The sequence below is a fragment of the Myodes glareolus genome, chromosome 2 (assembly GCF_982192425.1).
Source record: "Myodes glareolus chromosome 2, mMyoGla1.1, whole genome shotgun sequence".
NCBI lineage: Eukaryota > Metazoa > Chordata > Mammalia > Rodentia > Cricetidae > Myodes > Myodes glareolus.
In genome coordinates, this window is record NC_142027.1 from 126,777,433 (window position 1) to 126,788,114 (window position 10,682).

Genomic DNA, 10,682 nt, shown 5'->3' on the forward strand with positions numbered 1-10,682 from the left:
TGTAGTTTTCTGACTTGGTTTCCCCTCTTTTCCAGCACATACAGATTGCTCTTAAAACCTGCTGTGTAACGGCTTTTTCGACAAGAAGAAATCCTGAAAAAACAAAAACAAGAACAAGAACAGATTTTCTTTCTTTCTTTTTTTTTTTTTTTTTTATATATGAGTTCTTCTATGGGTAGAACGCTAAGGAAACAGGCAAGGATGGGCCTTGTGAGAAGCCCCGAAGCCATTGGCTATCCGGGTCTGACTGATTTGCCCCGCCTTCCAGGAGAAATCGAAACTGAAAAGCAGCAGCGCCCAGCTCAGCACTCCAGGAGGGGGAGACAAGGGAGCTCAGGCTACAGAGGGAAAAGCTTCAGGGCCTGAGGATAGGGCAGGGACTCAGCAACACCCCGGTTTCATAGCTGAGTAAGTTCATAGAGGACCAACTCCTTCCCGACACCAGCTTCCGTAATGATGTCAGAGCCGTCATCGATGTTATGTATACTTTTCTGAAGGAGAGATTTCTTCCAAGGCGCCACCCACCCTATGAGGGTCTCCAAGGTGGTGAAGGTGAGCCCCTCTCAGCCTGAACTGACCCGAATGGGGTGGGAGAGGACCCTCAGGAGCCAGATTGCAGTCCTGATCCTGTGTCTTCACTTCCAATCACAGCTGCAGAGTGGGTTCTGCCCCCAGGTCTCATATCTGTGTTAGAAAAAGAGCCTCAGCTACAGTTTGTGTTCCACCCTCCCAGGTCACATCCGTTTCAGAGTCAGGGAAACTGAGGCCAAGCTCAGGGAAGCAGTTTTCTGGAGAGTAGTGGATCAAGGGACCCAATATTTGCCCTGCTGTGTGACCTTGGATGAGTGAATTCCCATCTCCATGCCCAGGGTTCTCTCCTCCTATAATGGCACAGGAATTGAAGACTAAGTCAGATGTGACAGGGAACAGAACAGGACCCCACATGCTGGGTGACTGAACTCATGGACCCTGACTGAGCTTGGTTTGGGTCTTAGACTTCATCAGTACCTAATGTACTGTGAAGGCTGCAGAAATAAAGTTCTTTTCTTTTCTATTTTTATTTTTTAATTTTGTGGAAGGGCACTATGCCTGTGTTATTGGGGTGCCCTCAGGGTTAAAGAGTGGGTGTCACATCCCGTTAGCTGGAGTTGTACAGGTGGTTGTGAGCTGGTCTATGCGGGTGCTGGTCTTGGAGCTGGGGACAGCTGTAAGAACAGCAGGTGCTTTAGACTACTGGGCCACCTCTCCACCCTCAGATATGACATTTTATAATGACCACTCAACAGTGGCTGGTGCTCCCGTGAGGGACTGTTCTCAGCAGGAGTCCTTTTTAAAATCCTTTGTTCCACACATGGATCTCATTTTACTAAACTTTTTCTATTGCTCTATGATTTTTGTGTTATTTTATATTACATAAGACGGTTTTCTTCCAAGTATGTAATGTTGTGTGAGCATATTCCACCAACTAACAATGCCAACAATGAGGATCAGGACAATAGTGTCATAGCTCTGTGTTAATTTACTCACAGTCTTCTCTCGCCCACTACCATCCTTTGCTACCCTTTATTCCCACGCTGACCTCCTCCAGAGAATCCCCCTCTGATTTCGTGTCACGTGTGTGCAGCTAGATCTGGATTCCACATGAGAGAAAATGTGCCATTTTGTCTTCCCTCATGACCCACTCTTGCTCCTCTTCCTTTAGACCCCCCACCTTCCTCACATAGTTCCCCCCCCATACACACACACACACACACACACACCGCCATATCTTATTGTTCTTAGGACCTGGTCAATCAAAACTACATGATAATAAGTTAGACACATAGTGGCTGGAAAAGTGGCTCAGTGGATAAGGCAATTGCTGCGCCCACCCAAACTTAGGGAGAGCCACACATGGGGGACAGAGATAGGGATAATCTCTAAGACTTGGTGGATGCCAGCCAAGCTCCACATTCACAGAGAGACCCTGCCTCTAAGGGAGAAGGAGATAGAGTATAAAGGAAGACACCCAGTATCCTCTCTTATTTCCAAACATAGGTGTATAATGTCTCATGAACACACACATACCCAATACATACACAAATAGAACAGAGACTCTGTAAGCATGAGATACATGATAGAAAACACAGCACACTGCTCCACAGTCAACTCTGACACAAGCAGGAGTGTACACACATGACAAGTACCATGCAGAAGATACTGGACACCAGAGCATGACTGGCCATTATTAGATGACCATGCAACCCTCTTGTGTGTGGTCACAGTGTGCTATTTTCTCCCACCACCATCTCCAGACCTGTGAGGAAGGGTCTGCACTAGGATCAGTTGGTGGCAGGAACTTTCCAAGTGAATGCAGCCCTGAGGTGAGGGAGGACACATGGATGTATGGGGAGTGGTGCTTGCTGTGGTAAAACTCTGCCCTGTTTCCTGAACCCCACAGCCAGTGAGCTTGTTCCCCTTAGATAGACCAAAGAACCCCAGAGAAGGGCTGGGGTGTTATCTAAGTGAAGCCTCCTTTATAGGCCATGTCAGCGTCTACTGCAAGCCCAACCCTGAGATCTACAGTAGGCTCATCAGGAAGTGCACATTCCTGGGCAAGGAGGGTGAGTTCTCCACCTACTTCACAGAACTTCAGAGAAACTTCCTGAAACATTGTCCGCCCAAGCTGAAGAGACTCATCTGCCTGGTCAAACACTGGTACCAACTGGTATGGCATCTCGTCCAGCTACCATGAGCTCTATCTTTACAGGGAGTGGATACAGCCAGAGAAAAGAAGGGGTATTCTAGTTCGCTTTCCGTTGACGTGATATTTTTATCACATAACAAAAAACCACTTGTGAAGGAAAGGTCTTATTAGGTTACACATCCCAGTCACAGTCATCATTGAGGGAAGAAAGGCCAATGATAGAAGCAGAGACCATGGAGGAACTCTGCTCACTGCCTTGCTCTCTATGGCTCACACAGCTTGCATTCATACACAGTCAAGGGTCATTTGCCCAGGCATGGCACCATCTACACCAATCACTAATCAGGAACATATCCCCACAGACTACCCTAACTCAGTCTGATGGAGGCATGATTAAGGTAGTTGACCAAAGCTAATCAGCACAATTGACTGCTTTTCAAGTTGGTACACAAAGAGCCACTATTAAACCATAACCTTTCCTTTCTTAATTATCCCTAAGATCTCATATTAATATCAAATTATAAAATACAATATAGCCTTAAAAGTCTCAAAGTTAAAAGATTCCAATACTTAGAAAAATTTGTCTCTCAACTGTGAACTCCTATAAAATTTCAGAGCCTGTGATAAAACCTTCAATAGTGAGCATCATTACTATCCTGCCCCCACCTTTGCTCCCTGGCTGTCACTCACTGTGTCATGATTCCTCCTGTGTCTGTGGACCACATTGTCTTCATGTCAACCACTCAGCCTTTGGCTATAGCATGGGAGCGTCCATAGTCTTAATCTACATGAACAGGTGTAGCTGTGTGTCAGTAAACCTGTAATGACAACATCAGGTGGCTCCTGAATTGACCCCTTGAGAAGTGGTCCCCACACAACAGCTGACAGCCCTGTTCTCATTGCCTTTCTCTCCTCAGTGCAAGGAGAAGCTGGGGAAGCCATTGCCCCCACAGTATGCCCTGGAGCTGCTCACAGTCTATGCCTGGGAACGTGGGAGTGGAGTCACTGAGTTCAACACAGCCGAGGGCTTCCGGACCATCTTGGAACTGGTCACCAAGTACAGGGAGCTTTGAATCTACTGGACAATGTATTATGACTTTCAAGATAAAGACATCTCCAATTACCTGCACAGACAGCTCACAAGAGCCAGGTAGACTGTTCCCTCATGACTCAGCTTCTCACAGGGAGTATAGGCTGCAGCAGTGTTTTGAAAAGTTGGAGGTTGGAACTCTGTCACTGTGCTGGGCACTGTCCTGCTGTTCCCTTATTGAAATAAAGACTTGCAGCCCTGGGAGACAGAGATGGGTGCTTCAGTCTGCAGATGAGGAGCCCAAGGCTCTGACCTCATCCAGACTGAAGGAGTAGAGAGTACATGGAGTGGGAACTGAGACTTTCCAGCAGTAACAGAAGTCATAAGTGCTGCTAGGCATCACAGCTAACTCGTGGATCAATTAATTGTAAATAATGCAGTAGACTTGTTGCCCAAGGTAGGGACATGTTGTGATTCTGTGTTATGTTCAGCCTTCACACTGAAAGACCCACAGAGTGGGGAGACTCTCACTCAAGTCTCGGAATAACATGACCTCCCAGGAACTCACGAAAGACCATCCTTGCTGCAATCACATGAGGTTTATTGGCAGGACAGGAACCAGTGCACTGGGTCCGAAACTCATTTCCCACGCAGGGGTAGAGTTCGACCCTGAGTAGCTGGGAGAAGGGGTATTTAAGGGAAGAAACCATAACCCAATAATCCAAAGTCGTCATTGAAAAATTCCAAAAATACCAGTGATCGTTGAAAAATTCTGAAAATACCAGTGATAATCACAAGGGGGTAACTCCCTGTTTCTCAAGATTATTATTTAACTTTATCTTCAGCTAGTTCCTGAAACAGAGTCACTGAACTGGCTAACCTAGATTTTTGAATCTTCTCTTTCTGCTTAGATTTTTTGGCTCTATTTTTTTCTGCTAGAGGGGTCTGGATTTATCCGGGTCTTTCATCTCCTCATCCTTTGAGCCTGGCTGGTTGAATGCTTCCCATCTCATAGATCAGAGAGGCTGAAGGACCTGCCCCAGGACACACAGCTACTATACGGTAGAGGATTGGATCCCAGGCCTTCCAGGTCATGTCCAAGGATCACTCCAGACTCGCTTTATGCTGTGGGGCAGGGACTCAGGACAAATTTTGGGTACTGGTGCTCCGCTGGGCACCTCCCCTGCCCCTATACAGTGGTACCTGGGGCACCGGCCAGCTGGTCTCTTCCCTCTCTGGATGTTGCCCTTGCAGGCCTGTGATCCTGGACCCAGCTGATCCAACAGGGATGTGGCTGGTGGGAACCCAAATGGCTGGTATCAGTTGGCAGGAGAGGCTGCGACCTGGCTTTGGTACCCATGCTTTAAGAACAGGGATGGTTCCCCAGTACGCTCCTGGGATGTGCTGGTGAGACCTTGTCATCATCCTGACCCCTTCCACACAGCTTTAGTCCCTTTATCTGGTTGGAGAATATTCTCACAAAGATGTGTTTTTTTGTTAAAGGTCTCCACACTTCTAGGGAGGCCAGCAGCTCCTCTGTTTTACAGCCATTTTAGCAGCGTTCAGAGATGTCAAAGGCTGGCAAGATGGCGCAGTGGGTAAAGCACATGCTGCCAACAATGGTGACCTGGGTTTGATCCTAGAACCCTGTGATAGAAGGAGAGACCAACTCCTCCTAGTTATCCTCTGACCTACACCTCTGCGCTGTTACACAAGTAGACATGTGCTTTCTCTCTTTCTCTCTCTCCCTCCCTCCCCTATCTCCTTCTCCCCCCTCTCTCTTACACACACACACACACACACACACACACACACACACACACACACACATACACACACTCACAAATTCATACAAACTTCTTTCAAACTCGTACCACCCGATTTTGCGTCACACTCGGTACGGTTCGTGCGCCTCCTCCATACCGATCACGAGTTTGGGCAAAGGCCTGGAGATTGAACAAAAGACACAAACAAAGAGACCAGGGTCATTCGAAAAGAGATCACCGAATGCCACTTTATTCAGCTAAATGCAAAGCTAATATACCTTGGTCCCAGTAAAGGAATTCCCTCCCAGCCAGAGGGGAAACTGGCACTGTAGGGGACCTTATGGGACCTGGCGTGTAGGAATTCCTTCCCAGGCAGGGGGTTGGAGAGCAGAGACAGCAGCGGAGAGAGGACCCGGAGAGAGGACCTTTGTAGGAATTCTCCCAGGCAAGTGGGAAATTACCGTACCAAAGATGAACAATGTCTTACAGCTAAATCACCAGGCTATAGCAGAGTGAGCACAGGAATTAGCAGGAAGCTTTAGCTGGCTGACCAGAATTGTCCTCGAGACGCACCCCAGGGAGTAAGGGGAGACCGGGGCCCTACACAAACTTACACACATGTACACACACACACTTCCAAACTTACTCAATCACACTCATATTCACACACCTATATACTCACTCACACTCACAGACACAGGTGCACCCACACTGACACACATAGCGTGTGGAGAGGAGACTCAGAGCTGAAGCCACTGGCTCAGGGACACTCAGCTAAGGAGATGTGGGGCTGCGATTCCTGTGGACTCTGAAGCCAGTGCTCAGGTCCATGAAGCAGCCCGTCTTTCCTGTCTCATTGCCATGTGGCCAACAGGACTCAGGGGGCTTGCATCACACCCATAAAGAGACACAGAGGGACCAGCACTTAGGCCTTTTCTCTCTTGGTGCAGGGGACTTGCTGATGCTAGGGAATTAATGGTGCCATAGGTAGCTGAGCTTAGTTTGAACTCAGGGATGTTGCAGGGAGTTGGAACTAAATTGCAGTTCAAGAAGGAAGTGAAGGGGACATTAGGGATGTGGGAGAAGGCAAGTGAAGCTGCAGTGGCCTCTGGGCTGCCATGCAGCAGACAGCTGGCTATGCCTATACTCTCATTTGACAGATGTGTGAATGAATGACCCTCAGGTGGGAGGCGTGGCTTCCAGGGCAGTACTCTATACACCCACAAGGGCCTGAGTTCTGAAGTTTGCCAGCATCCTGTCAAAGGGACCCTGGTGGCCTGTTACAACACCCACCCTTAGGGCTCGCGTACCACCACCTTCCCAATGAGAATGCTCCTGACATGATTGTGTGTTTTCTGTTGCAGATGGAGGTTGATGTGCCATACCAGGAGAACCAGAAGAGTAATTTTTTTCGTAATCTCTCTTTGTTGTTGTTTTTGTTTCTTTTCATTGTTTCGAGGGCTTCTTCTGCATAGCACAGGCAGCCTGGAGCTAACAATCCTACCTTAGTGCTGGGATGGCTGCAGTGTAGGCTTTGTTATAACCCGAGCAGGGATGGTCCTGTAGCTCCCGTGCTACTGCAGGACCGGTATTTGAGTCTTGGGAACTATGCCTGGAGACTTAAAATCATGAGGAGGGTAACTACAATTATCTAATCTTTAACTCCATCAAAGATCTGAGAAGGGAAGTAATATTACTTGAGTAAACAGGAAGTACAATCGAGAAACTTCCAAAATGTGCAACAAATGAGAGACAACTGACTACCTGAGCAATCACCCAGTCTCATTTGCAATGTTGAGGCAACCAACTTTGGCTAAGGCCTGACGTAACTGGCATACCATTTTCAAAGGCAAGAAACTTTTCAAAACTATCTTACCCTGTCTTGGCAGAATATGACAGTCCTGTTTTATCCATTTATGGATACTCTGTATCTCTGCCAATGGTTGAGGTATGGGCATTTCTTTGACCAAAGGCCAGTTCTGCCAAGAAGAAAGACTCCAGGTGGAGTGCCTTTGGTGTTCAACATTCTCTCGGGAGTAGATCAGTGTTGCCAGGAGTGATCATGTCTCATTACCACGGAACTCTAGGTTAGATTAAAGGCCATTTTCTACAGCTCTTTGAAGAGGTTGAAGATTATACTATCTATACTGAATATAATCTCTATGTATCTAAAGAACCTGATTACCCTAATTATAAATATGACAAACATAGATGACTATTGATCTATAATTCTCATTACCTATCTAACTTAAAGACTAAGACAATAAACAACTGTTCAATAAATAATCTCCAAATGTAAACAATGTATAAGTATCTTTATCAGAGGTAGCAGTGTACACTGCAATATGGTAAATATATGTCAATAGATAAACAATGTTTCAAAAAGAGGTAGAAGCATACATGCATACAATATTTAATATAATTTAACTTTGTATCAACATACAAGAATCGATACCAATATAATTATCTAAAAGCAGTAACTCACAAATACCAATCTATTATCCCATCACCAATTATCCCTCTTTTTTTTTTAAAGAACACCCCTGAGTCTATAAAATTCCTCCCCCATCCCTCAACCATATACCAATTATAACCAACCCCTAAATGATGTCCCTAAGCCTGAGGACAAACTTTGCTGGGAGAGGGGACATCATCTTCTAAAATTGCTTCCAGCTGTCATGGGGGCGACGTTCTTCCTAGGGAGTCCTGTGAAAGTAAATGATGGTTAAATTCCAAGACTAATATTTGGTCTGGTAAAATTGCAAATAGCCTCTGAGTATTTTGTGAAGGTCCAGACAGAATGTTGTAAAAGATGTGCACCATTTTAGCTAACCAAGTTGGAACCGTCTTGTGTAGCTGGTACCCAAAACAGGTCTTGTAGTAGCGCTATCAGCATCATGATGTCATATTAACCAGGTGGAATTGTTGTGGGGCCCCATCTTCTTCCTGGAAACTTCAAAGATTACTGCAGGGAAATTTATTGTTCATTTTGGAAGACTTAAACATGACCTATATAGACATATACAGACATATATATTCAATGGAAGGTATGATAAAGACAAAAACAAATATGAGGAAAGGCAAAGAAAGTTTATAAATTATTTTTTCTTTTGTCCCATATCATGGCTCTTGACATGAGACAGAAAATCCAGGTTTTCTCTTAACAACAGGCTTGGAATTGGAGAGGGACTGAGCCAGAGTCCAACTCCAAAACCAGCTCTATATATTTATAAACGTAAGTACATTCATAGATATGAATATGTTTAGCATAATTTTGCTTACGGAACCTATTCGATTGTCTTGTTGATCCTTATTGGGTTATAAATTGTTTCTATCTGTCAGTATTCAAACATCCAGGATCCCTTGAATTTTTTGAAGATGAGTGTTTTCCTGTGGAGATAAAGAACAGAACCCTGCCCCCACCCTATATGTTTTTCTTACCACCTGCATGATTATCATCATTGTGGATGAACTGTCATTTCTCCTTTCTAAGAAGCTCCTCCTCTTCAAACCGAACCTTTATTAATTTTGATGGTATCCACAATTTTTCGTCTCCTGTGGAAACAAGAGCAAAACCCCTTCACCAATGCAGCACATCTCCTGTTTACATTATGTCCCATTCTACCACAATTAAAACATTTGGTATCTTGATGTCTTCTCTTATCATTGGAAATTGCTTCTCCTACCCACACTTCAGTGCCATAGTCAAATGTCTCAATGTTCATTGTATGCAAGACTCATTCCTCCAAGGGCGCTGATCTGATCTTTAAAGGGCCCAGGATCCTTTCACATTCTATGTTGGCATTCTCATAAGCTAAAGATTTAATTATTATATGTCTAGGTTTTGGGTCAGTTATCCCTATTTGTACAGCCCTAGTTAGTCTTTGCAAAAAGTCACTAAAGGGTTCTCTTTGACCCTGTTTAACCCTAAGACATGATTCCACTCTCTGTCCTGGGTCCTGAATTCTGTTCCAAGCCTTTAAAGCTGCTGTAACACATAAGGATAGGGTGTGGTCATCATAAAGAGCTTGGTCCTGAGGATCAGAGTAAAGTCAGTCACCTAGAATTTGATCTAGGGAAATCTCAGTTCCTTTTTCTCTTTTTTGTTGTTTTAAAATTCTAGCTTCCTCTTTAAGAAGGCATCTCCAATGCAATTGTGGTCCACTTTCTAGGACAGCTGAGGTTAACTGAGCAATCATGAGGTGTGGCTTTGTTACTGAAAGCCCAGGTTTTGACCATCTCTCTAACAAAGGATGAGTATAGTTGGTAATTTACAATTGCTTGTTTAATTTCTTTTAAATCACTCATATGTACCGGCTCCCATGTATATTTTTTGACAACCTTAGGGTATTTGGAGCCAGCTACCTTTTCTGTTGTTATTACTGGAAAGACAGGTAGAACTCTGGGGAAGCTATCCTGGAGAGTTTTACGTACTGACAAAGTTAAATTTTGCCTTCCTACCTTTTGTTCCTGGTTATCAAAGTCGATAATTTCCTCAATCTTTTTAAATCTGTTTACCATTGCCTTCTGCAAGGTCTGAATCTCCTGTACAATATTTTGCTCTAATGCCTTCATTGAGGATTCTAAGGTATGAAGTCTGTTCATTAGAGATAATATCTCATCCTTGGACATAATCCTCATGGCATGTATATTACCTTCTTGGAGGGACAGTCTATCAGTCAGTCTGTCATACCCCTTTGACAAAGTCTGATTAATACATTTGACAGTGCAAATCCTCTCAAATAATGTTTTACACCCACTGTCATGGACTGGATTTTATGTGCCAAATCAGCTGTTTTCTTCTCTAGAGCATTGAATCTCTCCTTAAATGAATTACTATTAGACTGTACTTTTTTCAAAATTAGCTCAGTTGACCGAGTCATATTAAACAAAGATCTAGTCTCCTCCTTGAGAACTCCAATCTCTTTCTTGAAGAGGTTGGTATTAGTCTGAATTGTTTTTGAAATTACCTCAGCCGACTGAAAATTGTCAGTTAAAATGGTCATGCCCTTCCTTAGATTTTCAACTTCTTTTCTAAGAATCCTGAATTCAGTCTGTAAAGACTGCATCATTTTCCTATTGTCAAACCATATTATGAAAAAAACTACAGAATACAAGAAAAAGGTGAATCCTAGAAATATTCATGTAAGAGGGATGTCATAGCATCTTGTAAGACTTCACCCATGGTGTAAGTGAAAAG

The 10,682-nt window shown here is 44.4% G+C and overlaps 1 protein-coding gene across 2 annotated transcripts; it reads left to right on the top strand.

The window, feature by feature from the left end:
* Positions 1–281: 281 nt before the first annotated feature.
* On the top strand, positions 282–9,133 carry LOC125408824 (2'-5'-oligoadenylate synthase 1A-like). Of its 2 annotated transcripts, XR_015737314.1 has the most exons (4): positions 282–552; positions 2,523–2,707; positions 3,604–3,836; positions 6,847–9,133. XR_015737314.1 is itself a non-coding variant. In XM_087903678.1 (3 exons), the coding sequence occupies exons 1-3, from the start codon at positions 480–482 to the stop codon at positions 3,757–3,759; spliced, it is 414 nt and encodes a 137-aa protein (XP_087759804.1). In that variant the 5' UTR covers positions 282–479; the 3' UTR covers positions 3,760–3,980. The 2 variants fall into 2 exon arrangements, 1 of the variants encoding a protein (XP_087759804.1); XM_087903678.1 differs by lacking the exon at positions 6,847–9,133 and having other exon boundaries at positions 3,604–3,980.
* Positions 9,134–10,682: the final 1,549 nt, after the last annotated feature.

Excerpts from the sequence above, each read along its gene's own strand:
- LOC125408824 (XM_087903678.1), top strand. The coding sequence starts at position 480 with ATGTATACTTTTCTGAAGGAGAGATTTCTTCCAAGGCGCCACCCACCC. Across the intron at positions 553-2,522 it reads GGGTCTCCAAGGTGGTGAAG|GCCATGTCAGCGTCTACTGC; the intron begins GTGAGCCCCTCT and ends CCTCCTTTATAG. Across the intron at positions 2,708-3,603 it reads TCAAACACTGGTACCAACTG|TGCAAGGAGAAGCTGGGGAA; the intron begins GTATGGCATCTC and ends TTCTCTCCTCAG.